The sequence below is a fragment of the Athene noctua genome, chromosome 11 (genome assembly GCF_965140245.1).
Source record: "Athene noctua chromosome 11, bAthNoc1.hap1.1, whole genome shotgun sequence".
Classification (NCBI taxonomy): Eukaryota; Metazoa; Chordata; class Aves; order Strigiformes; family Strigidae; genus Athene; species Athene noctua.
Genome location: NC_134047.1, coordinates 1,448,236 through 1,474,396, shown reverse-complemented (window position 1 = coordinate 1,474,396; position 26,161 = coordinate 1,448,236). Strand labels below are relative to the sequence as shown.

The 26,161-nt window shown below is 60.6% G+C and overlaps 2 protein-coding genes across 4 annotated transcripts; both read left to right on the top strand.

The window, feature by feature from the left end:
• Positions 1 to 3,365: 3,365 nt before the first annotated feature.
• Positions 3,366 to 15,010, top strand: LOC141964710 (glycine receptor subunit alpha-4-like). 3 transcript variants are annotated; one of them, XM_074915396.1, is made up of 10 exons: positions 3,366 to 3,616; positions 6,303 to 6,436; positions 6,824 to 6,891; positions 7,695 to 7,888; positions 8,023 to 8,105; positions 8,268 to 8,408; positions 8,491 to 8,705; positions 8,988 to 9,137; positions 10,028 to 10,132; positions 12,791 to 15,010. In XM_074915396.1, exons 1-10 carry the CDS (start codon positions 3,534 to 3,536, stop codon positions 13,076 to 13,078), a joined length of 1,461 nt encoding a protein of 486 aa, XP_074771497.1. In that variant the 5' UTR covers positions 3,366 to 3,533; the 3' UTR covers positions 13,079 to 15,010. The 3 variants fall into 3 exon arrangements, with proteins under 3 accessions (XP_074771497.1, XP_074771496.1, XP_074771498.1); XM_074915395.1 differs by having other exon boundaries at positions 3,371 to 3,616; positions 7,665 to 7,888; XM_074915397.1 differs by lacking the exon at positions 10,028 to 10,132 and having other exon boundaries at positions 3,374 to 3,616; positions 7,665 to 7,888.
• A 4,580-nt stretch (positions 15,011 to 19,590) lies between these two features.
• GLA (galactosidase alpha) lies at positions 19,591 to 25,543 on the top strand. The gene is made up of 7 exons (XM_074914906.1): positions 19,591 to 19,767; positions 20,068 to 20,242; positions 20,473 to 20,650; positions 22,106 to 22,197; positions 23,131 to 23,292; positions 23,892 to 24,089; positions 24,310 to 25,543. Exons 1-7 carry the CDS (start codon positions 19,601 to 19,603, stop codon positions 24,571 to 24,573), a joined length of 1,236 nt encoding a protein of 411 aa, XP_074771007.1. The 5' UTR covers positions 19,591 to 19,600; the 3' UTR covers positions 24,574 to 25,543.
• Positions 25,544 to 26,161: the final 618 nt, after the last annotated feature.

Here is a 26,161-nt window from a genome sequence, read left to right as displayed (position 1 = left end):
GAGGAAGATGTGCAGAGCTGGATGGTTTGGTTGGGAAGCTTGGGAGAGGGGAAGTAAGGCAGGAGGGAATTAGGAGATGGGGGAGGAGATGCCTGCAGTGTGGTGCTCTCTAATTAAAATAAGCAGAGTCTCCTAGAGCATCTGCCTCTGCCCCTGATTAATGGCAGAGTCATTACCCTGACTTTGCTGGGAGGTTGGCCCTGGTGGGAGGTTGGGGCTGCAAGATGTAGAATACACGATGCCCCCCAAGATGGAAGCTGCCTCCAAGTTGCTATCAACCCCCTCGCAGAGCCCCCACCCTCCAAGCCTGCTGGAGGGGAGCTGGAGCAAGTTGCTTAAAGCCCACCACAAACCTGAGCCCGCCTGAAGCTTCTGCCCCTCCTGGTGCTGAAGGTTCTCCTGGCTCTGGGACAAAGGCAAAGCTCTGAGCTGACTCCAAAGGACAGACCCAGGGGCAGAGCAGGCAGCAGCATCCCAGCCCCCGGCCCCCCAGGGGTGGGGGAGCCCAGTGGGGCTCTGTGGCCCTACACAAAGCAAAATGCACTCCTCAGCCCACTGCCCTCCCTCCCACTGCCCACTCAACACGAGCAGCACAAAACTGATCTTACAGGCAACTGTTCATCCTGAAATTGAGCTTAAGCACCTCTCAACCTTTTCTCTGGGAAAAAAAAAACAACAACAAAACCCAAAAAAAACCCCAAAACCCACCAACCAAAACAACATTTTCAATGGGTTGAATCACTCAGCCCTTTGTGTTGTCTGCGAATGCAGTACAGTGTTTATCAGGCGGGATTAAATATATAGATGTGGCAATGCGGGGGCTGAGCAGCAGAGAGAGGTCGGGATCCAGTCGGTGTGGGTTGGCACAGCCCTCCTCCAGGCTCTGGATCCAGGCAGATTTGCAGTGGGTAAGAGTCCGGCCCCAGGGGAACAGTTTGACGCAGCCTCAGAGATAGAGGAGGGAAAGGGAAGGGGAAAAAAGATCTCAGGCTTTCCTCCCTGTCTGAGCAACCCCGGCCTCTGCTGCCTGCGCCTGGCACGGTGAGGGGGACGGCGTCGGGGCAGGGCCAGAGGGATCCCCTGAGAGGGCAGTGCCAGTGCCAGCCCTGGGGACTGCACCAGGACTGCCAGGGCATAGCACGGGCTGTGCCCCCCACCGTGCTGCCTCGGGAGAGTGGGCGCAGGACAGCCTGCAGGCCATGCCTGCCTCTGGGAGCCCACCGCCAGCAGCTGCCTGCTGCCTGGCATCTTCACTGTTTGCAGAAAAACCACCTCGTGCTCTGATCTGAGGCACATGGGGGAGAAGCCTGTTCTTGTTGCTCCCAGAAATGCCCCGGCCGGGGTGCAGCACAGTGACTGGGGTCCCCCAGGCATGGCCGGGCTCTGCTTTTGCAACCTCTGCTCCATCCCTCCACCCAGCCAGCAGCAAACCAGTGCTGCCTTTGCCTTCCCGATGGGATGCTCACTGCCTTCATTTTCTCAGAGTTTATTTTCAGCACAGCTTTGCTCCTCAGAGCCGGCTGCCTGTGGAGCTGCAAGGTGGGTGGGAGGGCCATGGCTGCACCGACCCCCACAGCCCTGCTCACTGGGGAGCTGTGTTGCCACTTTGGCTTCGCTGGCCTCTCTAAGGGCTTCCTTAGCTGGGCCCTGGTGCTCTGCTGGCCACAGCACATGTGGCTGAGGCTTGCAGCTGGTTATTTTCAGAGCCTGTGCTCATGGCTGTCTGCAGAACCGGCTCCAGAGCCACTCCAACCCTCCCCAGGCCCCTCAGCGGGTGCAGGCACGCAGGCAGGCACAGTGCGCGGGTGCCTCAGTTTCCCTGAAGGGTGGAGAGGATGTGACTGGCTCCCCTCCTCCCAACAGTGTCAGGTCCACTTATCTTGGACAGGCTCTGGAAGAGGAGCTGTCACACAGTGTGCGTTTGCTCTGAGCCCCAGGGCTCCAAGATCCTGCTTTGCGCCTCCCAGCACCGTGGCCCCATAAACATTAATGGCAATGGTAATCGGAGGAGACTTCTCCCAGCTCCTGGTGCTGGGAGAGCCGATGAGTGGGGACGAGGACTCCCACACACTGCCTACAGCCCCTGTCCTCTCCCCTGCGCTGGACAAGATGCCCCAGGCTTGGCTTCACAGAGCCAGCTCTCACTCACGCTGCCTCTCTACAGCAGGGAGCTCTCACAATCCTGCACGGGCTTTCTGCCCAGGAGAAGCCAGCTCAGACCCGAGCCCCTCGCTTGCCCTGTGGAGAGAAGGGCCATGGGGAGTACCGTGCTCTCCTCCTCCTCCTCCTCCTCCGCTGAGATTCTCCTCTGCAGACCCCTGCAGCAAAGCAGCTCCTAGCCATTACCGAATAGTAATTAATTCAGATAAATGAGATGAGCTAGCCACAGTAGGGTGAGCGGAAACCTGAACGACATATCCTCTGGGAATCATTTATTCTGTGCTTTTCCCTTTTTTTTTTTTTTTTAATACTATTCGCTTTCTCATAAATTAGTCACAGATTGCCTAGGACCAAAGGCGACTCTGTGGCTCGGCCAGGTGGCCCCAGGGAAGAGGGCAGAGGCAGCTGAGCAGCCCAAGCCCCAGCCCTGCCTGTGCCGCCCTAGTTAACAAGCAGCTCTGCTCCCTCTGACTCGGTTTCCCTTTGCCTGGCAGCCTCTGCAGCTCCCCGCATCGTGCAGACGTGACCGTCCACCTTGCCTTCTCCAAGGAGCTCACCTGCCCCTGCCGAGGGACGGGGCTGCCCATGTGCTGAGCCTCGGGGAAGGACAAGCCCGGGGGGCCCAGCAGGAGGGCTGACCCCCCCGGGGTCTGTGCCCCGGGCAACCCGCGGGCCGGGCCTAAACTGTAGCTCCGGGGCAGGCACCGCCAGGCCAGGCAGAAGGAGAAGGGAGCCCGGCGACTCCCAGCCGCCCCCTCCCGCTCAGCCGGGCGGCACCTCCAGGGCGACCCCCAGCCCCGCACACCCCCTGACCCCCGCCCAGCCTCAGCCCTGCCGCATCCCCCAGCCCTGGCGCATCCCTCGATCCCGGCGCATCCCCCAGCCCCGACGCATCCCTAGATCCCAGCGCATCTCCCAGCGCATCCCCCAGCCCCGGCGGGGTCCCGGCCCCTCGCAGACCCCGATCCAGCCACCTCCCTCCCCCAGCACGGGGCCAAGGCCCTGCCGCCCCGCGCCGAGGAGCCCCCGCGGGGGACGTGGGCTCCAGGACGGCCCCGACGGGGCGGCAGAGGTCCCCGGGGCGGCGGTGAGGAGGCGGGCACGGCTGCGGGGAGCCCCCCGCCGCCGTGCCCGCCTCCTCCCCGCCGCGGCGGGCGAGGCTCCGCCCGGCTCCCGGGGCCCGCAGCCGGCCGGCGCCCACCCCGCGGCGGGCTCCCGCTCGCCCGGACTATGAGGAGCGGGACCGGGCGGGGGGCGGCGGCAGCGGCGGCGGCAGCGGCCCCGGTGCGGCGGGAGCGGGAGCGGGGGCGCCGCCGCCGCCGGCCGGGTCATGCCCGTGCGCCCGGGGCGGCGGGGCTGCGGGCTGCGGCGGGATGGGCGCGCTCCGGGCTGGCGCCCTCGCCTTCCTCCTCCTCCTCCTCCTCGGCTGCCTCCTGCCCCGGCGCGGCCCGCTCAGGTGAGCGCACGGCGCGGGTGCTCGGCGCTGCGCGTCCGGCGGGGCGGCCCCGCTCGCGGGCCGGGGGTCTGCGGGGGCCGCTGCTCTCCGCGCCGCTCCCCGGCACCCCCGCGGCCGGGACCCCAGCCCCTGAGAGCCACCTTTCCCCGCCGGGACCGGGGCATCCCCGCGGCTCGGAGACGGATCTCTCCTGCGGGACCCTGGCCCCCCACCCCCCCGCCATCCCCCTCAGAACCCGGAGGAGCCTCGGGACCCGCCCGACACCCCCACCCCCCCCTCGATCCAGACCTTTCTCCAGGGGCTGCTCCCCCCCAGCCCCAAGCCGGACCTCCCCACAGGCTGCCGGAGCTGCCCCAAACCTGGCCTCTCCCCCCTCATTTCCCCGAACCCCGACCCAGCAGCCCGGGGACCCAGCCGACCTCCCCGTCCCGCCCAGCCGCACACAGCTGGGCTCTGCCTCTCCTCAGCGGTCCCCGGCCCGGTGCTGGGTCCCAGTGGTCCCCCTGGCCCCAGACCAGCGGGGGACACTTGCCACAGCAGGAGTAGGGGCCAGCTGAGCCAGGTGATGGCCCCGGCAGCTCTTTCTCCGCGGCCACAAATCCCCTGCGATGCCCAGACCCAATCCTGGCTCAGGGTGTTTGGGGGGGCTCACGACAGCCCCTGACTCAGCCAGTCGCCCAGGCCAGTGGGTGCCCCAGGTGCCATGGGTGCAGGAACAACTCTTGGCCCACTCAGGTATAAAATCCAAAGACCCCGGGTCCCTTTTTCCCTCTCTGGCCACCTCGGGTGCTACGTGGGACAAGGCGGGGTGCAGGGGAGGCTGCAGAGCCCCCGGGCTGAGCCTGCTCCCTGCCCCCACCCCGCCTCCCACCACCGGGAGCAGCGCAGGGGGGAACGGCAGCATCTGTGGCGGGGAGGGGGAAAATCAAAATGTCATCGCTTCACATGCAGAAACTGCTTGTCTCAGGGTGGCATTTTTAGGCGGACGCGAGCGCTTTCCAGCCCCGCCATCGCGTCACTCCAGGGAGGTGCTCAGCCCCACAGTGCCTGGGCCAGGTTAGTGGCAGTCCCCCGGGGCAGCCAGTGCCTGAACTGGGGGGACTGCAGCCAAACCTTGAGAGGAGCCAGGCCACAGGGGCTGTGCCAGGGGCTGTGTGCCAGCGTGGTGCCAGTGCTGCTGCTGGAGGTGGCTGTACTCGGGTCGTGTCTGCACCCGCTGCAGTCCCCAAGGTCCAAGCATCCCTGGGGCTGCAGATTTGCAGCCGCTCGGCCAGTTAGCTGAGCCTCTTCAAGGAGGTACTTGCTGCCTGCCAAGGGAGCCTTCCTCTCACATGCTCCAGGGGAGAACCCTCCTCCTCCTCTCCAGCGAGGAGGACATGGGTCACAGCTATGTGGCAGACAGAGGCCTGACTTAACTCCGTGCTACCCTGGCCCCTTGCAGCCCTCCTCCCAAAGGCTCACCGTTCCCATGCAGCTCCTGGAGGGGCAATTTCTCCCAGCCTTTCACTCTTGGTCAGGTCCAGTCTCAGATACTCTCTGATGCTCATCACCCATTAAGGGAAAACCTGCCTGTCTGGATCATTTGGGTTGGCCATTGTGGCCATTTCCAGCTGGCAAGGATGCACGTGAGCCCCTCCGGGATGATTCCCACTCCCCTGAGAGGAGGTAGGAACAAAGTGTGTTGGTAGGAGCAAAGAGGTAGGAACAAAGACCCCAGGGGGCCCCAGCTCCCAGCATCATTCTCTGATTGTGATAAAGAGGTTGTAGCTCCGAGCAGGAGTGGACATGGACCTGAGGGAGTTATGAGGCAGCATGCAGCAGCGCCAGCAGCGCGCTCAAAGCTCCCTTTGTGTCCAGAGGTCTGCGGCTAATTCCTCTCCATCACAGCCACATGCCTGGCAATGTGGTGAGCAACTGTCTCACATTGTTCGTTGAAATGATCATTATAGACTGACGGAAGGACAGAAACTGGCAGGCTAAGATGTGTTCACAAAAATATCCCCTCCAAGGTCAGATTAAATAAGTCTCCATCATTGTTGGGAGCACTGCGTGGGAGAACTCATGTCAGCTCCATGCCACAACCAGTGCAGGGGTGGGCTTTGCTTCTCCTCTCCTGCCACATCGTCTGGGCCTCTGGCAAGGTGTCACAACCCCAGCTGTGCTCCTGGGCACCTCCTCACTCCCTCCAGGCCAGCTCATGGCTCGGGTGTTGTGTTCCCCAGGCTCCCCGAGCCAGGCAGTGCACCAACATTTGCTCAGCGGCTCAAGCTGGGTCAGACCGTTGAACCCAGGCAGGACCCTCCCTTCCCACTTTCCCCCTCCAGCACCGGCACAGAGCCTGGCTGCCATGCACAAGACCATAGAGCTCTGCGCCCCGTCCCCACCACAGCCCCGGAGCCAGGAGGCACCCAGGCCCAAATGCCATGCCAGGGGACACGGCGGGCAGGGGCTTTGCTGGCAGGAACACAGGCGAAACACGGGCACGCAGCATTCAAGCTGTGGCAAGTGAGGAGGGGAGCTGCCGGGATCAGAGCAGGAGGACGGAGGGGTCTCGGGGTCAATGCTCTGACTTGGTGCTGGAGCGGAGGTGGCGCAGGCACAACTGCTTCCCCACAGGGTGCCAAAATGCGCCTACACACCTCTGGTGCTGCTGTCAGGCAGCTAACGTGCCTCCTCTGCCCCTCAGGCTGGTCTCAGGGCGGGAGGAGATTAAAGCTGCTTCCCGAAGCTCGCCCCAGCCCATGTCACCCTCTGATTTCCTGGACAAGCTTATGGGACGAACGTCGGGGTATGATGCCCGGATTCGACCCAACTTCAAAGGTAATAGGGGGACGTGAGGCTCCCAAACCTGGCAGCACCCCACACTTATTGCTGCCCCAAACCGGGGAATGAGCAGGTATGGGTCTGGGGGCAGGACTGTGACCCAAGTCCCTCCATCCCAACACCCTCCCCAGCGTCCCAGCAGCTCCTGTGATCACAACCACCCTGCGGGGCACCTGCTGTGCCTGGCAGCACGGGCAGCTGCCATGTGTGCAGGGTGTGCTGGGGCTCCCCCGACCCGCTGTGGGGGTGACCCCAGCAGGAAGGGGGGTGTTGGTGTGCATCCGTCCGCACAGCACGGGCAGGAGGCGGTGGCCCCACGTGTGCCTGTGTGGTGCACGTGTCTCCCTGGCCAGCGGCGAGAGGAGGCTTCACGCTGTTTTCCAGGTCCGCCTGTCAACGTGACGTGCAACATCTTCATCAACAGCTTCGGCTCTGTCACTGAGACCACCATGGTGAGGGTTTTGCCAGCGTGATAGGCTCCTCTCCCACTGCCTTGGGGCTGGCGGGGGCTCTGCCAGCGAGCGTACGGAGTGCCTGAGCCATGCTGACAGGGGTCCTGTGAGTCCTTCTCCAGGGCTGGGCCTGGCATGCAGAGGAGACATGCGGAGCCATAGCAAATGGCTGCGGCTTTTCTGGGATCAGTTAATGGGAGCTTGGCTGTGTGGGACACATTCCTCACACCTGAGCTGAGAGGAACACCCTGAAGGGTCGGAGCGAGGCAGCCAGCAGTAGCTCCCTGATGTTCGCAGGCTCGGCCAGTGCCATACAACACAAGCATGCTGTGTCCCGGCCGTCCTCAGCCTCCTCAGGTGCACGAGGAACTCCTCTGAGGAAGTCCCAGGGCTAAAAATTCCCTGTCTGTGTTGCTGCAAAACCTTAATACCATCAACCATCACATCAACCTCCCATAGGGCCACAGGGCCCTTCGAGGAATGCTACAGGCAGCAGCTCCTGGTCCTCCTCCTCCTCCTCCTCCTCCTCTCAGCTGCTGTGGCTTTGGCTTTTTAATTTCCCCTGGCTGCCAAGGGTGTGGGAAGGCTCCTGAGCTGCCCCTGCTCTGTGCATGGTTAGTGTCAGGCAGGCAGCACCTGCAGGGCTGAGTCTCAACTGAGAGACCCCCTTCCACCTTGTCCTCTGTCTCTTCTTCCTCCTCCATCTTCTCCTCCTCCTCCTCTCCCCGGGCACTGTGGGGTGCTCCTGGCCGACGCTGTGCCCTCTACCCCAGGACTACCGGGTGAATGTCTTCCTCCGGCAGCAGTGGAACGACCCCCGCCTGGCTTACCGTGAGTACCCCGACGACTCCCTTGACCTTGATCCCTCCATGCTTGACTCCATCTGGAAGCCAGACTTGTTCTTTGCCAACGAGAAAGGGGCCAATTTCCATGAGGTCACCACTGACAACAAGCTGCTGCGCATCTTCAAGAACGGCAACGTGCTATACAGCATTAGGTAGGACCCTTCTCCTCTGGTGCAGTGCCCAAGGGGGAGGTGAAGCTTTCCTCTCACCTTCTGTGGGACAGCTTTCTGCCCCCACTAACGGCCCCAGCCCTTAGCAACCCCCTCATTTCCCTTGCCTCCTCCAGGCTGACTCTGATCCTGTCCTGCCCCATGGACCTCAAGAACTTCCCCATGGACATCCAGACATGCACCATGCAGCTGGAGAGCTGTGAGTACCTAGGGGGGTTCAAGCTGTGCTTCGTCCTCCCCATCCCATCCCATCCCATCCCATCCCATCCCAATGATCCCATCACAAAGGCTGGCATTTCCCTGCTTCTGGGGGCAGTGAGCATGTCCCACCCCACCCCATGGCTCCCTCCATCCCCTCCAGTTGGCTACACCATGAACGACCTCATCTTCAAGTGGCTGGAGGAACAGGAGGCCGTGCAGGTGGCAGAGGGCTTGACGCTCCCACAGTTCATCCTCAAGGATGAAAAGGACCTGGGCTATTGCACCAAGTACTACAACACAGGTGAGTACCCCAGGGACCTGCTGCCACTCCCCTGCCACGGCCTGGGGGTCCCTTTTGCCCACAGGGCCATCTATCCCCACAGGCAAGTTCACCTGCATCGAGGTGAAGTTCCACCTGGAGAGGCAGATGGGTTACTACCTGATCCAGATGTACATCCCCAGCCTGCTCATTGTCATCCTCTCCTGGGTCTCCTTCTGGATCAATATGGACGCGGCGCCAGCCCGAGTGGGTCTGGGCATCACCACGGTGCTCACCATGACCACACAGAGCGCCGGGTCCCGTGCCTCCCTGCCCAAGGTCAGTGCGAGCTCCCTGCCAGGACCCCACACTGCAGCCTGCCCAGGGCACCCCGGGTTCCCACTGCTGCCCCCGGTGCCCCAGGGACAGGGGCTGGCTCCGGAGCTTTGCCAACTGGGGCACCGTGTGTGCCAAGGGGGAGCATGGCCCTGCTCGCTGGGTCAGCTCGGGCCCCTGTGTCTCAGCTGAGAGGGCTCCTGTGCCCCTCAGGTGACACTGGCAGTGGGGGGGATGAGCAAAGTGGGGGGCAACAGGTCCCTGAGCCCCCTCTTGGCCTCACAGGTGTCCTACGTGAAGGCCATTGACATCTGGATGGCGGTGTGCCTGCTCTTTGTCTTTGCCGCCCTGTTGGAGTATGCAACCGTCAACTTCATCTCCCGCCAGCACAAGGAGTTCATGCGCCTGCGCCGGCGCCAGCGACGGCAGAGGATGGTGAGTCCCTCCTGCCACCGCTGTCATGACATCTGCCTGTCCTTAGCCACCAAGGGGACACCCCGAGGTTGCAGGGCCAATTCCTCAGCAGCTGCTGGGGCAGGGCTTGGCACTGGGCTGTGTCCCACTGCCCCGGGCTTGTGGCCAGCCCCTCCGGCACATCAGGGACCCACGGGCATCTCAGTCCTTCTGCCTGCCTGAGCAGCACAGTGCACAGCACCCATGGGTGCCCCAGGCCCTGCCAGCACAAACATCCAGAATGCTGTTGTCCTCCTGCTGGGATATCCTTGGGCTCTGCTTCCTCTAAAAAAGCAGAAAAATGAACAGCAAGGGTGGGGGAAACAGCTTTTCCCCTTACCTGCATCCCCAAACCCGGGCTCCTTGCTGTGCCACAGTGGTGACAGGGGCTCACTGCTGCATCAGGGTGGGGGAGCACCAAAGGGACCTGGTGACACCCAGGGACAGGGACTGGGCTGCAGATGGGAGTGCAGCAGGGCCTGGAGAGGCAGGGTCCCACGCTTGTAGGACAGCTCTCCCCTCCATCAGCCCCTCAGCGCAGGCATCAGGCTTGCGAGATGCTTGGGGGAGGCACATGGCTGCCCGACTCTCACTTTCTTGACGTAAGTGCACCACGAGGCACCAGACCTCTGTGGAAAGCATGAGTACACACACACAGCACGCAGGCTCCCCGTGTGCAGCCAGATCTCTTTGGCATGTGCTGAAGACAGACCCCAGTTCCCAGGCACTGCTGGGGGGCTTACCCCCCCACCACGTGGATCCCCCATCCCCTGCCATCCCCATCCCGGTGCCCAGATCCCTGGGGTCGGGGCAGAGCCATCGGTCACCCACTGTCCTGTTTCTGTTTGGTGCGCACTGTCGGATGCCAAAAGGGCCTGAGCAGCGGGACGGCCAGCCTGGAGTCCCTGCGGCAGCTGAGCGGCCAGCACAGCGGCGAGCACACCTACGCAACGCTCTCGCAGCTCTCCAGCTCCCGGGTAAAGCACATCCCTCCAGCAGTCCCCTGTGCAGTGCAGTGTGACCCCGGCCAGCCTCACCCTCCCCCCCTCAAAACAAGCCCCCCAGGAGCTGGCCCCGAGGGCCACCAAGGCTCTGTGGAAGAGGCAGGGCAGTGATTTGCACAGAGCATGTGCCTGTAGGATGGAGCTGCCACTCTCTGGGCTGAAAAGAGATTTGAGAGGGATGGCAATGGAGCAGACACCCCTGCACCGTGCCTCGGTTTCCCCTTCTGTAAAGCAGGACCAGCACAGCCCCCTTTGCTGGGGGTGAGTGTTGCTGGGGCGGACAGAGGCCCCTCCTGGGGCCCATCCCTCTGTCAGGCCGAGGGCTCTGCCGGCCTGGCTTTCCTGGCACAGGCAGGTTTGAGGCACCAGTGGCTGCATGCAGGAATGCCAGCGCAGGGCACACGGGCGCTTTGCAGCTCGAGGCATAGGGAGGAACGGCGGGGCAGGGCAGGCTCCCAGGTTGGCAGGGTGATGCTGGGGAATGACTGCAGCTCCAGAGGAGAGATCAAGCCTGGTATATCCTTGTCTCCCTGCCTGGCCAGGCTGCCCTGCGCCTCCCCTCACCATCATCAGCCCTTGGATCCTGGGAGGGGCTTCCCAGCTGCCCCCAGCACAGTCCCTTGCTCCCTGCCTTTCGCAGCCCCTGAGCACTGACTCCTTGGAGATGAACACCCACCCAAACCGGACAGGGAGCCCTGCCTGCTCTGCCAAACCCAGGGACCATCTACCAGCTTAAAACAGGCCAAAGTGCAGCTGCCCTGAGGTGGAGGCTGCAGAGCCACACCAGGGTGCCACTGGCAAAGGACTGGGTGCAGGCAGGAGCATCCCGGTTGCTCCTTGGTCAGAGACCGGAGCAGAGCCCCTCTGCCCACAGCTCCCGTGCCAGACCTGCCTCATGCAGCACGGCGCAGGTGCCGCAGCCCGACAGCGTATCCCTCCCACAGACCCCACAAAGCTGAACCCAGGGAGCTCCCTGCACCCAACCTTGGCCCCCAGTAAGTGCCCCAGGGTTGCCCCAGCCCAGAGGGACCCAGCTGGGAGGACCTGCACTGCCATTTCCTCCCCCGAACACCCTGGCTGGGCCTGCTGGCTCCCTGGGGTGAGGGTGTTGCTGCTGCCCCCACACACACACACCCCCAGGGCACCCCAGCTCCCCAACACTGCATCCCCGGGGATGGCTACAAGCGCTCAGCCTGGGACAGGGGAATAAAGCAACACTGCAAATGAGAACTAATCTCAGCAATTTGAGCTGCTGCTCTCCCACTGAGAAATCTTGCTTAGCCGGCAGATTGCTGAGTTAAATAAAGATGCCAGGGCGCAAGCTCTCCGCATGAGAGCCCCCTTGCCGCCTGAGCACCTGTGCAGGCTGACCTCAGCGAGGAGCCTGCTCTCCGTGGTTTGGAGGGCAGGGCCAGTTAGAGCTGGCATTTGGGATCCGGCAGCAGGGCTGCATGTGGGCACGGCGCGAGGTGAGGGGCTGGCCAGCAGCACGCCCTGGGAGCAGAGACTCACTGCAGCCAGATATGGCACCGGTGAGGCAGAGGGGGTATGAGCCACAGAAACCAAATGAGTGGCCCAGGGGCTCAGCAAGAAGGCAGATGTGCAGCCCGGGCGTGCAAGCTGGTCCCTCACCAGATCTTTGCACCCACAACCCCCCCAAGGGTAAAAGAGCAGGATGAGGCAAGTCACTAATGATGTGCAGCTGTCGGTGGGGAGGAGCAGGGGCACCGCTGGCTGGCACCTGAGGTGATCAGGGCTGTGCTGTGAACAGTGGCAGTGAGCTGCAACCCGCGGGTGAGGGCAGGCGTGTGGTTCTCATGGCAGTTTTGCAGGTTTGCTCATGGGCACGCAGCCCCATGGGCACACTGCCCTCCCTGCAGCCCCCTGCCAGCAAGGGCAGAGAGACCAGCAAGGAATCCAGCTCTCTTCACCTCCCTCCTCTGCTGCGCCAGGCAGCTCCTGCCAAGCAGCTGTGGGGAGAAACAGGACTCTGAGCCCTTGGAGGGACTGGGAAGCCCTGGAAGCCCTGATGGTATCTGGGTTCCTGCATCCCTGCCCAGCTCTGCCCCAGCAAGCTGCCTACCTCCTCCTGTTCCCTGTCACAGACATGCTTGCACCCTGCATCAAACATGGCTGCGGAGCAGTGCCTGTGCCCCTAAGCTCTCTGCACCCCTTTGTGCTCTGCACCCCAGTGCACCTTGCACCCCTGTGCCCTGCACCACCATGTGCAAATCTCCCCCTGCTCCAATTCACACCCGTCCCCCCAGCTGCCACAGAGCCGGGCTGCCCAAGCCCTGGAGCCAGAGCTGGGAGGAGGCTGGGGGGGAATTAGTGTTGAACTGCCAGCGTCGGGGTTGCCCTTGGATGCACCCTTAAAACACGTGCTGGATGACAAGGCAGTTGGTCAGTGCACACCGCTGCCTGCCCCCATCCGCAGCCTGCCAGCCCCATGCTTTTGCCTGCATGCTCCAGGCTTTCTCAAAAAGCACCTCACCTTGTGCTGGACACTTACGGGGCTGTATTGCCCAGTGTGGGGGGGGGGTGTATAGGACACGCAGCCACAAAAGCCTGCTCGCCCGGCAATATCAGCACTCGTGGGATGCCTTGGCTGACAGCCTTTCCCTTTGCCAGGAGGAAGAGCTTGTCCGTGAAAGCCGCTGCTACTTGCGAGGCTACGGGCTGGGCCACTGCCTGCAGCCGAAGGACGGGGCTGGGGAGGGCCCCGGCATCTACAGCCCCCCTCCGGCCGGCATGCTGCTGCAGGAAGGGGAGAGCCTCCGCAGGTGCTACAGCGACCGCGCCAAACGCATCGACACCATCTCCCGAGCCGTCTTCCCCTTCACCTTCCTGATCTTCAATATCTTGTACTGGGTCATCTACAAAGTGCTGCGCTCGGAGGACATCCACTCGGTGCCCTGAGGCCTGGAAAAGCATGACTGCCTCTTGGTCTGACCCTCCCAGGGCGCCCAGCGCCACGAGCTCAGCCAGAACCATGTTTTATTTCCCTCTGTCCTCTAGCAGTGGCACAGCTGGGCTGGGCCTCAGAGCCTGGACACGTGGCAGCCCCCATGTCCCTTTGGATGCAAGGGCACCAAGGTGGGGGATCAGCAACCTCAGATCCCCGTGGTCAGATGGAGAGAGGGGCCCCTCCTGCCTCCCGCATGGTGTCACCCCTGGGTACCAGGGATGCTGTGCTGCTGGGGGAGCCCCAAGTACCCAGGGATGCTGCACTGCCAGGGCACAGGGGAGCTCCTGGTACCCAGATATGCTGCACAGCCGGTGGCCAGGGAATACCACCTTCCAGCCAAACACCCGCCGCCTCTCTGCGCCTTCCATGTCAGGCTGCTGCTTCTCTGGGCTGCATCACTGAGCTGTGGGCTACGAGCACACAGGCAAGAGGCCGCTGTCCTCTCTCCTCCTCTGGCCTGGAGCTTGGCTGCAGGAAAGAGCAGGCAGCAGCCCTGCCTGCACCCAGCCTGTGTGGGGTGCTGCTATGGCCCCATAGCCCCCAGCCCAGCAACAGACAGGGTCCTGCAGCCCCCAGCCAGCTCCAACACACAGCAGAGCGGCGGGTCAGGGGCGCTTCCCTCCCTGCAAGAGCCCAGAGCTGCCCGTCATGCATGCAGCTGCAGGCAGGACTGTGGCAGGGACGCTGGGCAGGAGGCTCCCTTTCCTCCAAGGAAACGCCAGCTCTGGGGCAGGCAGCAGGCAAGGCCGGTCCCACTGACAGTGAAGGGGCACAGACAGTGGCAGGCAGGAGCCACTTGGCATCGGGGAGCTGGCACTGCACTACCTGCAGGTAGGGGCCATCTTCTGAGGGAGATTTTTCGGGATGAAAGTAGTGGGAGCAGCTTGGCCGATCCCTTTGGAGGAGCAGAGTGGTGGCATCCCCACTCTGCTGCATTCCCATGGCCCCACAGTGCCAGCAGAGAGCGGGAGGTGAAAACTGCCCCGTTCCCCAGCTTGCCCCCCACTCTGTCACCCACACGTGGTGCTCCTCCATGGGAAAGGAGAGCGTCTGAAACCTCAACAGGACAAGCTCAGCAAGGCTTCCAGCCCCCCAGACCTGGATATCCTCCACGCTTAGCAGGAAATAAAAGCAGTAAGTGATATTCGTGTAGGTGCTACAGAGAGAAATGTGTTGATGCTCCCCTTTCCCCCTGCTCACAGCCAGCCCAGGGGAGCTCAGCCTGGTGTGGTCTGTCCCCCCACAGCCCCAGGAACAGGAAAGGGTCCAGGCTCTTCCAGGCAGGGCAGGATGGAAACAGGATTTTCCCCTTTCCTCAGAGGCTGTGGTGCCACCATGGCATGGCAAGGGCCCCGGTGACCCACTGGTGATGGCAAAAGGGACCCTGCAGGGCAGGAGGCTAGCGCTGCCTGCTGAAGCCAGACCCAGGCAGAACCCCCCACCACAGCCCCTGGCTCAGCTCCTCAGGCAGGCATGACCCTCTCCCTTGCACGACTCACCAGGAACAAAGCCCTGCACCCCACGTCCCCTGCCCAGCCCCCCAAACCCCACGGAGCACTCAGCTGCAAGCACCCATTTCACAGATCAGGCAAGTGAAGGAGAACCAGCCCAGGCCACACCCAGGACCCACCGCTGTGCATGCCTGCCCCACTGGAGGGGTCCCTGTGGGGCTCCAACGTCTGTCCAGGCCAGGCTTTCAAGACTTGTTTTTGGGGAGGCCCCCGTTGGAGGCAGAGGAAGGGGTGCACCTCATCTCGCCCGGCACCTGGCCCCCCAAGGCAGCGCTGAATGGGGAGGTGCCAGCACCTGCAGGCACCTGCTGGGCGGCCAAGCCACCCTCTAGCAGCGGTGGGTTTTTAAACAGCAGCAATCTTCCTACGCAAATAAAGCCTTTCTGGGATTTTTAGGGGTGTGCTGGGAGTTTGTCTCTGCTAAGGACACTGCGGCCAGCTCCAGCTCCTGGCGGGGGCCCCCGTGTGTGGGAGGGACATGAGGACAACGGCACAACAGCCCTGTAGGGACAAGAGCCCTGATCTGCAATTACGCCCTGGCATCGTTACCTCCATGGGTGATTTTTCTGACATAATTGGTGGTGACTATCGGGTTTTATCTTCCATGTGGGAGATGCCAGCAGGGCTGGGCGGGACCCCTCCTGCCGTGAGCTCCCAGTCCCAAACCCCATCACTCTTCTCCCCCTGCCAGCTCTGTGGGGTACTCCCTGTGGTCACCCCAGCTCCCTTCCATCCCCTCCAGGCTTGGCCAGGGGACAGGACACAAGATGGGGCAAATGTGGGGCCAGGGGGGGGATTCGGCTCAGCGGTGGAGCTCAGACACCCCAACATAGACGAGTGTTCTGACAGGCGAGCCTCCCTGCGCGGCCCCTTCGCATTGGCTTGCTGGGCGGGCGCCAGCCTCACAGAGCTGCCAGCTGTCCTGGGGGGCTTACGCCAGCCCTGCAGTGCCATCCGGGGCCGGCGCTTTTGTCCCCAGCTGGCGCAGGGGCAGGCAGAGCCCGCAGCTGAGTGCCGAGCACCCAAGCAAACATCAATCTCCCTCTGTCCTCCTGGCCAAGTTTCACAGACCGGCTCTGTTGGTACCTCGCAGCCCCATCGCCCGCCCGCCCGCCCCATCGGGGTCTTCTGCGGTGGGAAGGAGAGAAAGCGAGGTGCACCCATGCCGGTTTGGTGCTGGAGTTGTTCTTTAGATGGGACAAACCAAACACCCCGGGGAGGTCTTGCTCCTACCCCCACCCCAAACCGAGGGGAGAGCCGGGAGCCATTTCACGCCAGCGTGGTACGCCCGGCTTCTCCACTCCCTGCTCTCCTTTCCTTCCCTTGCCAAACATCAGGTCTGGGCACCCGGCATCCATTCAGAGATAAACACTGCAGTCAGCTCTGAGCCACCCAGCTCCAGGAACTTGTGTATCCCCCCAAAATTAAAGTGGTAAAAACCCAACACATCCTCCCTAAGCTAAAGCCCCTGGATCCCATGCGCTGGTTGTGGCGAGACGGGGGAGCCTCACTGCTGGCACTGTGCTAGCAAAGGCACGAGGAGAGCACTGCCCCACGGCCCTGCAAGCCGTTGTGGTTCAGCTGAACCCAGGAGCAGTTTTGCGGTCAGGAGCAGCACTCAGCCCCTGCCCCTGGTCCTCTCAGCAGCCCAGTTTGGACTGGGAGCTGCTGGGACACCCACACAGCTGCAGCGCTGTCACTGCCCTCCAGGACACCTTCAGTGGGTCCCTCACATCCTGGGGACAGCAGCAGTGCCCAAGATGGGGGTGCTGAGCCCTGTGCCCTCCTACCTGTTGCAGCATGGTCAGGGGCGAGCCCAGCTGCTTCCATCCCCCAGCAAAGCCCACAGCCTTCCGATGGAGTCAATTTTCCATTTCCTGCCCAAGGTGGTGCATTGGGGGACACATCCCAGCCACCACAGGAAGCAGCTCTGGGCACAGGACCAATAGCCATGGACAAGTTAATTGCTGGTTTAAATGGAAGTTAATGGAGTTACACCAGGCTAATGGGACAGTAAAGTGAGCCTCATCAGCACAGCCAGCTTCCCGACAGCCTGCCAACAGCATACCCAGGGCTGGGTAGCCATGGGCACACAGAGGTTTGGGGCAGCACAGCCTCGCCAGCCCCAACAGCTCCCTGGGGTGCCTGTGTGGGGCCAAGGAAACGCATCCTTGGCCAGGCACTGCGGTGGCACGCTAGCCGGGCCCCCGCTCCACCAACCAGGCGGCCTGATCCTGCTGGAGACAAGCTCTGCCACTGTGTGTGGCGGTACTGGGTCACCAAACCTTCCCTTCCTCCTCCACCAGGGCCTCCTGCCCACACCCACAGCCTGGAGCTGCCCTGGGACAACTGCCAGAGGTTTAGCAAAACACCCGCCTGAGTGGGAGCAATGCTGCAGGACAGCCTGTCCCACGCTGTTCGGGGCACCGGGTTTGGAGCCAGGGGAGTTCAACGCAGCAAGAACAGCAACAGGTCTGTCAGGGCTCTGAGCACTCAGTGCCCTTCGCGTATTGCCTGGGCACAGATTATTTTTTTTTTTAAAGAAAATGTCAAGTTCCAAAGTCAGCCAGCCAGCCCTCAGCAGGCCAGGGCTGCTCCTTACAGATGGGGAAATTGAGGCACGAGGCAAGTGCCAGGGTCTGGACTGGCAGTGTGCCCTGCTGGGATCCGGCCATGCCACGGTGCACGGGGCCCTTGGAGAACTGCAGATGCACTGCAGCCAGCCCCACGGGGGCAGGATCCTTCCACCACAGGGAAGGTCCAGGTGCGGGGTGCTCAGGCAGCGTGGAAGTGTCAGCACCCCAGCCCTCAACTCAGCTCTGCCAGCACTTTCCCCAGAGGAGCCCCAGGAGCCAAGGGGCACTTTGGCCCCCAGCACACCAGTGACATCTACGCTGCAGCACCACACCATAGCCCATCACCTCTGCCTACTCAGAGGGGCTCCACCAGTGCCCTGCCAAACCCCACACCCTCAGTCACCTGCCCTGGAATCGCTTTGGGACCAGTCTGCACACTCAGGGGACACCAGCCAGCACATGCAGGCCACAGGGTACCCCACCGGCTCCCCAGCCCGAAGGGTGTGGGTGTGCTAAGTACTCGCAGGGGCAGGCAGGGCACCTGGGAAGGGGCAGTGAGGGAGGGCTGGAGCCTGGACACAAGCAGTGATCAGCCCTGCAGCGCTCCCAAGCCCTAGAAATAGACACACACACACACCCCGGCTCCGGGCTGTAGTTTTGCACAAGAAAAAAGAAAGCAATGAGGTTTTCCAGCCCCCGAAGTGGCTTGTTTTGTCCGACTTTGAGAAGCCTCTGCGCTTCAGCCCCTCAAGGGGCAGGGGGAGGACCCCTGCACTGAAACAAGGAGCAATTATCAAACCACGCGCTCTGAAGAGCTTTTGTTCCCTGGCAGCGCCAGAGCAGGGATCGGAGGACACCTAGCGAGATGCCTCGCTGGCCCGCGCACCAGCGGCACCCAGAGCCCTCCCCCGTGGCAGCAGTCCCACCCTGCTCCTCTCCTCCTGCTGTGGCAGGGCCCATGATGAAAGCTCCAGCTGGGCTGCAGGGGTTGGTCCAGCCCTGGGGGGCATACACGGGGAGGAAGAATAGGCTCCTCGTTTTCCATTTCCCACTGCTCTCCCTGCGCCGTGACAGGCCACACACGCTGCCAGCGCCGATACCTCCAGGAGGGTGAGGCCCAGCAGTGCTCTCGTTGTGTGACTACTGCAAAAACAAGGATTAAATCTAGGGTTCATCTCAGAGACACCGACTGGGATGCAGGTGCCCCTTACAGCTCTCTGGGTCATGCTGACACCAGCATTGCCCACTCCCAGAGGTTTTTGTCTCAACACTCAGCCAAGCTGGTTTTACTGGTGCAAAGAGGGCTATGCCCAGTAACTATGACTTATTCTTGTGGCTGAACTTGTTTTGAAAAGAGAATCACTGAGTGCAAAGATCTGGATGGGCACAGGCACCCCAGGCAGAGACACGCTGGATCCAGCCCCCCAGGGATCCCCACAAGCAGGCAGAGCAGCTGCGAACAGCCTGCCCGCGCTCCAGGCTCTGTACCAGCCTCTTGCCAGCGCTGGGTGGGGCTCTGGGCTTCACTCTGATCCTTGGATCCCTGCAAGAGGGGAGCCAGGCTCTGCAGAGACCCCATTTCCCTTCCTCACCTCCCAACCTACAGTACCATAAAACACCCTGAGCTCACCACAGAGACCCTGCCAGCTCCTCAGCACAGCTGAGGCACCCAGGAGCCCTGTGCTCTGAACACCCCACACGCTGGCAGGACAGGCAGGCTGCAAGGTGCTGCCTGAAGAAACGCTGTAACGCCAAACCCCCGCCCTGCCACTGAGGTTGGACAAGCTGCCACAGCCAAGAAGCAGCAGTGCTCATGGTAAAAGGCAAAGCAAGGAAGATGAACCCAGCGGTGTGTCTCAGAGGGGCCAAAGAACCCAGGTGGGTTAAGAGAGTAGTGGGGAGAGAGGAGGGAAGGGAACGGGGGAGGGCGGGGCTCTGGGGAGCTCACTCGGGAGCTGCTCACAGGTTGTGAGCTGGGCTGAAGCCCAGAGCCAGAACCAAGCCCCAGGCCCGTGGGGAGCCCCTTTCCTCAGGGCCCCGTGCTCACACGGCCCGCGCTGGCCCCACGGAGCACGCACAAACCCGCAGCCCCAAGCCCGCCCGGGCGGAGGCTGCCCCCGGCCGAGGCCCCCCAGCCCCTCACGGCGGCTCCGGTGCAGCCGCCGAGGAAAGGCCCCGGTCAGACCGGCCCCAGCGAGCCCCGGGCGCCGCCTCCGCCGCCACGGGCCCTGCCGCCCCGCTCACGTGACCGCTCGCTCACGTGACCGCCCGGCGAGTGGGCGGGCCGCGGCGCGCCCCGCTCCTCGGGATTGGCAGAGATGTGGCGGGCGCGGCGCGGCGATTGGCCGGCCGGACAGTCCGTTGCCGCGGCGGCGCGGCGGGGAGCATGGCGGCGGCGCGGCGGGTGCTGCGCTGGGCCCTGGCGGCGGCGGCGCTGGCGGCGGCGGCAGCACTGGACAACGGGCTGGCGCGGACGCCGCCGATGGGCTGGCTGCATTGGGAGCGCTTCCTCTGCGCCACCGACTGCGCCACCGACCCGCGCCGCTGCGTCAGGTACTGCCGGTGGCGGGCGGGGGTGCCCCGGGGCCCGGGCCCGCCTTCGGGGATGGGCTGGGGGACACCGGCCCCAGGGGAGCCCCAGGCACCGGCCCTGGGGGTGTCCGGGTTGGGGACAGACGGCCCGGCGCGGTGTTTTGCGGCCCTGGCACCCGGTGCGCCTTCCCCATGGCAGGGCGGAGCGCCAGGATCGCCCCCGTACCGGGGCCGGGCGGCACGGTTGTCATGTTGTTGCTAGAAATCGGGTTGCCACGTTCTCCGCTTTCTTTCCTGGTGGTGCTGCCTCCCCGTGCTCAGCGAGCAGCTCTTCGTGGAGATGGCCGACGTGATGGCTGCCGAGGGCTGGAGGGATGCGGGCTACGAGTTTGTCTGCATTGACGACTGCTGGATGGCCCCGACGCGTGATGAACACGGCAGGCTCCAGGCTGACCCAAAACGGTTCCCCAGCGGGATCCGCAAGCTGGCCGACTATGTGAGTGCCACCTGCCGCAGCGCGGGCAGTGACAGCGGCCAGCAACCCGACCTGCAGCCGTGCTGGGAGCAGGGGAGGTGAGGGAAGGCCGGGTGGGGAATGGCCGCGCAGCTGCTGAGCTAAGGCCCTGCCTGCCAGCGTGGGGTTTTGCTTCCCTCCACGCCCCAGCTCCACTGTCTCCTGCCTCGCAGCTGCCCCATCCCCTGTTCTCTTTCTGCCTGCAAGCACAGGTCCACTCCAGGGGGCTGAAGCTGGGAATCTACAGCGATGTTGGGAACAAGACGTGCGCTGGCTTCCCTGGCAGTTACAACCACTATGACCTGGATGCGCAAACATTTGCCTCATGGGGTGTGGACCTGCTGAAGTTTGATGGCTGCAACTCTGACACGCTGGAGCTGCTGGCAGAAGGTAGGCGTGGGCTGGAAGCCCATGGAGTGGGACTGTTCTGCCGGCAGCAGCAATTCTAGGCCCAGGGTGGGCTCCGGGGAGTTGCTTTTCCCTGAGCGCATTCATTTAAGGGATTTGCTTACAAAAGCAGGTATGAGACTCTGTTCCCAAGGTAGTGAGTGTTGCTGGCTCAAGTGTTTTTTACCTGTTCAGCTTCCTGGAGCTTTCAGTGGTGTGCACAGCTTGAAAAAGCAGCTTTCTCACACCAGAGACCACATCATGCTGAGCATGGAAACACTGACTGTGTACTCCGGGGGCTCTCTGTGCAGACTGCTGCCTCAGCTCTTAATGCAGCAGAGGCTTTGCCCTTCTGCAGTGCCTTTATTGGAGAACTCAAAGTGTTTCACACACTTAACCCATAATCCCTTTGGGAGGCCATATCAATGTGGATCAGCTTGAAGCTAGAACAGCTTGTGTCAGCTGTAAAAGGGGCAGTTATCAAGGCTTTTAAGAAAAAAAAAATGAAGGGAATTCTGGCATAACAATCCTACTGGGGTTTTAAAGCATGCCAGTGTAAATCCCAGTTCAGAAGTTATTTGCATGCAGGCTGGCAAGTCAGCAGCTCACCGTGCCAAGGGAGCTTGGCTACAGACTCTGCAAGCACAAGCAAATCCCAGTGTCGCAGGAGCAGATCTGTGGACAGAACGATGCAGCTCAGAAGGTGGTTTTCTCTTGACTGGGCTTCCACTGCTTGCTGGCACAGTCAGCACCACAGTGTTTGGCAGCAGGAATCCTGTACATGCTCCTGGTTCTGCCTGGCAGGGAGAACCTGCCCAAGGGACAATCCTCTTGAAGCCAGCTGGTGGGGCATATGCCAGCTGTCACAGCTGAGCTGAAAGCTCTTCTTGGATCATACATGTAACCCAGATACTTGTATTGAAGCAGTTCCAGGCAGGACAGCAAACTTTTAGTTCCCTGTCTGCTGATGAAAAGGGACTTAACATAGCTGTCTGGGGACAATGATGGGAAAAAAGTAGTGCTTTTGCATTCCTGCTCAGTCCATATGGTGCAAATGCCTCCTAAGAACGTACTCCTGTAACATTACTCAGCAAAGCTGTACCCAGCAGCTTGATAGCTACCAACTTGTATTTCCCAGATACCTAGAGGCAAAAATACCATACAGCAAGACTGCAGCCTTGTCCCATGACTGTATGTACAAAGAGATCAGCAGTCTCGGGAGTGATAAGCCTGCCCATGACCTGTAACAAAGCTGTGAAGAAGCTCAACCTGTCTTTGGGAGGCAGGAGATTGGCTGCAGACTAAGCTCCTCTGTCTTCCCTGTGTTGTTTTAGCCATGATAATGTGTTCAGCCTCAATTTTGCAAGAGTGGAACTGAAACCTGAACCTGTGACACTGGATTAGTTCCTCTGTTTGACCAAGGAGCTTGTGTAACCTCTGTCTGCCCTCTTCCCCTAGGTTACAGGCGCATGTCTCTGGCCCTGAACAACACTGGGAGGAGCATTGTGTACTCCTGTGAGTGGCCTTTCTACTTGAGGCCTGTACAGCAGGTAAGGAATGTTTCTTAAGGCTTGTTGTGGGGCTGAAAGTAGAAAGAACAGAAAAGCATTAGGACTGCAAAACAGCCACCCAAGAAACTTTCTGCTCTCTGGTCTGACAGAGAACAAGACTCTAAGGTGAAAGAAAACCACTTTTTCCTCTAGAGCCTTGAAGTATACCTGAGGTGAGTCATTACTCTGCTGAAAAGCATTCAATAGGGTCCTGCAGCACGAAGGCACAGCCCACCTGGAGCATACCAGAGAACACAGCAGCATCCATCTGCTTTCTGTTTCCAGGTAGCCAAGCAACAAACTGTTGGCAATGCAGATACACAGCTAGCAGATAGTTTGGTGTTACTCCTCCAGGACACGGAGTGCTGCAAACTCAGCCTTACAGTCACCTCTAGGGACCAGGAGAGAGATTTTAGGACAGCCTATTTAATAGGAATTCTCCATATTGTTTGCTGACAGATTTCTGTCAGCCAGGCTCCGTAACCAGCATGTTGCTCTGCACCCAAAACTGGCCTCCCCCGTGCCACCATGACAGGATGGTGCCGTTCCCTCCCCCTGGGAGTTAAATGCATTAGTCACTGAAGGGTGTAAACCCAAGAAATGGCAGTAATTAATGGGATGTCACACTTTAATCCCATTGACCCTGTCACACCTTCAGTAAAATAGCACTCAAAGGAATTCTCTAACAGAGCTAGGTGGCCACAGCTCTTCTCCCAGGGGAAGCAATAGTGTTGTCTGGAACGTGGCAGACTGGAGTTACTGGGCACAAGGTGACCTAGGGAATCAACATGCACTAGGTCATGCAGAGTGCTGGTGGTGGGAAGTGTTACCATAGTCCTCCCCCAAACTACGCCTCATCCAGTCTAGCCTTGTGTACAGTCCTCTTCTTGTACAGCCAAGCCCTCTGGCTAATCACATTCATTGTTTTGGCAGCCCAATTACACGGAGATCAAACACTACTGCAATCACTGGAGGAACTTTTTTGATGTCTATGATTCCTGGAGCAGCATCAAGAGTATCTTGGACTGGACAGCACTTCACCAGGACAGCATTGTGAAGATAGCTGGGCCAGGGGGCTGGAATGATCCTGACATGGCAAGTAGAGCAATGCCCACCTCCCTTGCAGCACCAGCAAAAAAATCCTTCTGTCAGCTGTAGGCTCAGAAGGATGGGAAGGGAGGGAAACATTGAGGGGAAGGGCTCTAACAGGGTCCTAGGATCAAGAACTTGATGAGAGGATCCCTGGCTGGAAAAGGAAAGAAACTACAGCTACAGACAGTGCCAGGGAACTCTCTGTAACGCAGCCTGCAAGCAGTGCCAGCTCTGAACACAGGCATGGCAGTGGGAGACAGTCTCGGAACCGCTGATCTCCCACCAGAGGGAAAAAACCCTGGGGGCCAGGCTGGATGCCAGCATTGCAAGGAAGGAATAGCTGTATCCAAAAGCAGATTCTTCAGTGCTGCCTACCCAGTTAAGGATTCTTCTTTAGCTCCACCAGTAGTTCATCCTAAATTGCTACACTAGTCATGCCTTGCCTTTCCCAACCAGCTGGTCCTGCTCCCAGTGCTCAGCCTAACTAGTCCCCGACTAGGGGTCCCACCCTCAGCATCCTGTCATTTACCAGTGCTTGGGTTGGTGGCCCAGTTTCTCCTCAGCAGGGAGCACAACGGGGCATTTTTGTTTTCTTGTCACAGCTGGTGATCGGAAACTTTGGGCTGAGCTGGGACCAGGCAGTGACTCAGATGGCAATGTGGGCTGTGATGGCAGCTCCCCTCTTCATGTCCAACGACCTGCGGCACATTAGTCCTGAGGCCAAGTGGCTGCTCCAGAACAAAGAGGTGATCGCCATCAACCAGGATCCGCTGGGCAAGCAGGGATACCAAATCACCAAGGTACAGCAGGACTGGGCCAGGGTGCAGCGTGGGTCACAGGCAGCCAGTCTCTCACCTAGGGGACACTGGGAACACATGGGCTACAGAGGAGTGTTGAGGGTTTGGGAGCAGAGGCCCAGCAAGCCTGCTTGTTCCTGAAGCCTGATTAAGCAGACAAGCATGAGGACCACCAGCTCTGCCTCCCCTAATGTAAACTCTGGTTTTATTTTCTCCTCGGCAGGACAAGAACTTTGAGCTGTGGGAGCGGCCTCTGTCTGGCCGAGCCTACGCCGTGGCAGTGCTGAACCAGCAGGAGATTGGGGGACCCCAGAACTTCACCTTCCCCCTCACCTTCCTCGGCAACGGGCTGGCCTGCAACCCAGCGTGCACCGTGCAGGAGGTCCTGCCAGCCAGCCGGGACTGGGGGGTTTACAGCTGGGTCTCTTCCCTGAGCGTGGAGGTGAACCCAACTGGCACCGTGCTGCTGAAAGTAGTGGCACTATAGGAGGCACAAAGACAGTCTTTCTGTAAGCCTCAGACTGTCTAAACTTCTTGTCCCAAGAAGCCCGTCTCCTTCCTCCAGGTGGGGTGCCTTCATTCTCTCCTCAGGCTTTCACTACTCAAGTGCTTCTACATGGACTTTGAACCTTCATTGACAAATACCCATCGCTCCATCACCAAGAGGTAACAAAGAAAGGGGTGCTGCTTCTCTTCTGTTGACCCTTTCTCTGGCATCTCACCTAACTTCTCCTCCAAGAGGCCGTAAGGCCCCAGCAGGGCAGCAGCTCCTGTTGGTGCCCAGTGCCACTACCAACCAAAGAAATGCAAAGGACACATGCAGCATCTGACACTTGTGACCGTTTCAGGGACAATAGGGGAAACACACTGCCTTGCTTTTGCTTTGCCCAGCTGGGGCATGCAGTCCAAGAACAAGAAAAGCTGCTCCTACCCCTGCAGAAGAAACACAGCACTCTCCTCAGAGCATGGACATTGTCTACCTTCTGAAAACTCAGGGGCTGGCCTAAAGCACTGCACTTGTTAGCAACCGCTTTCTTGACAGCTGCCTGCTTAGTATATAAATGTGATTATCATGCCTTGGGCCTCAGCTTTTGAGGGTTCCTCCTTACCCCGGGAGTCTTCCCCTCACCCCTGGCTGTCACTTCTCTTTGGATGACAATTCCCTCCACCCTTCGCTGGGGTCCCCCTTGCTCAGGGAGCCACCTTCCAGAAATACCTGTGTGCTTGCTGTACTGCTGGCAGTAGTCTTTCAGCTGAATAACACAGGTCCTTCCAAAACAGGAGATGGATACTTAAACACACAACCATCACGTCCAAGTACATTCTCTTCTGACTACTACACAATCAAGATATCTTGATTTGTTCTTATTTCTGTGATTAAACACTTTGATTAAAATGTCCCTTAAAAAGGCTAAGCTTTTTCTTAGTTTCACTGTACAGCATGGTCTCTGAGATTAAATCAGATTTTAGAAAACAGGCCAGTTTGTTCCAGTCACTAAGTTCTTGCAAAATCTGTCACAATTACTCCAAACAGCGCTAGGTAAAGCTGATAGTGTAGCCATACAGTCCATCTCACAGCAGAGGCTGAGGCCAGTGCTGCTAACAGCTTAAGCAGCAGGAGTTTGAAAATGCTAATCACACCAGCCAGTACAGAATAAACAGAAGCACATGTTCCATTACTGTTCAGTAACTGAGTGCTCTCTGTCCCTGTGAAGAAGGATTTCTCCATCCTCCAGCTCTTGTTTTCACTACAAGTTACTCTTAAGAGAGTGCTCTGCATCACGTTCCCAGCACCCCCTGGCAGTGGTCTCCGGGCTCCCAGGGGCACAGCGCTGCCTCGAGGGGTGATCCTGTCCATGTCAGGTACCACATTAAGTCACACCTGAAACTTAGTGCTGTGCTTCAGCTTTTTTGAGGAAATTCTGAGGGGTGCCAACAGCAGTCAGAGACAGGAGGCAGGCAGCCGAGTCCCAGCACACCGTCGCTGCGTGTAACACCACAGCGCTGCAGGAGCCACAGGCAGGAGGCTGTCCCTCATCTCCGAGCTACCGTGACACACAGCCACAGCACACGGG

What these genes read in the sequence shown, in the direction of transcription:
- GLA (XM_074914906.1), top strand. Translation starts at nt 19,601, where the DNA reads ATGGCGGCGGCGCGGCGGGTGCTGCGCTGGGCCCTGGCGGCGGCGGCG. An exon ending in GACCCGCGCCGCTGCGTCAG is followed by an intron (nt 19,768 to 20,067) that starts GTACTGCCGGTG and finishes CCCCGTGCTCAG; the next exon opens with CGAGCAGCTCTTCGTGGAGA. An exon ending in ACTTGAGGCCTGTACAGCAG is followed by an intron (nt 22,198 to 23,130) that starts GTAAGGAATGTT and finishes TTGTTTTGGCAG; the next exon opens with CCCAATTACACGGAGATCAA.
- LOC141964710 (XM_074915395.1), top strand. Translation starts at nt 3,534, where the DNA reads ATGGGCGCGCTCCGGGCTGGCGCCCTCGCCTTCCTCCTCCTCCTCCTC. An exon ending in CCCCGGCGCGGCCCGCTCAG is followed by an intron (nt 3,617 to 6,302) that starts GTGAGCGCACGG and finishes TCTGCCCCTCAG; the next exon opens with GCTGGTCTCAGGGCGGGAGG. An exon ending in CCCGTGCCTCCCTGCCCAAG is followed by an intron (nt 8,706 to 8,987) that starts GTCAGTGCGAGC and finishes TTGGCCTCACAG; the next exon opens with GTGTCCTACGTGAAGGCCAT.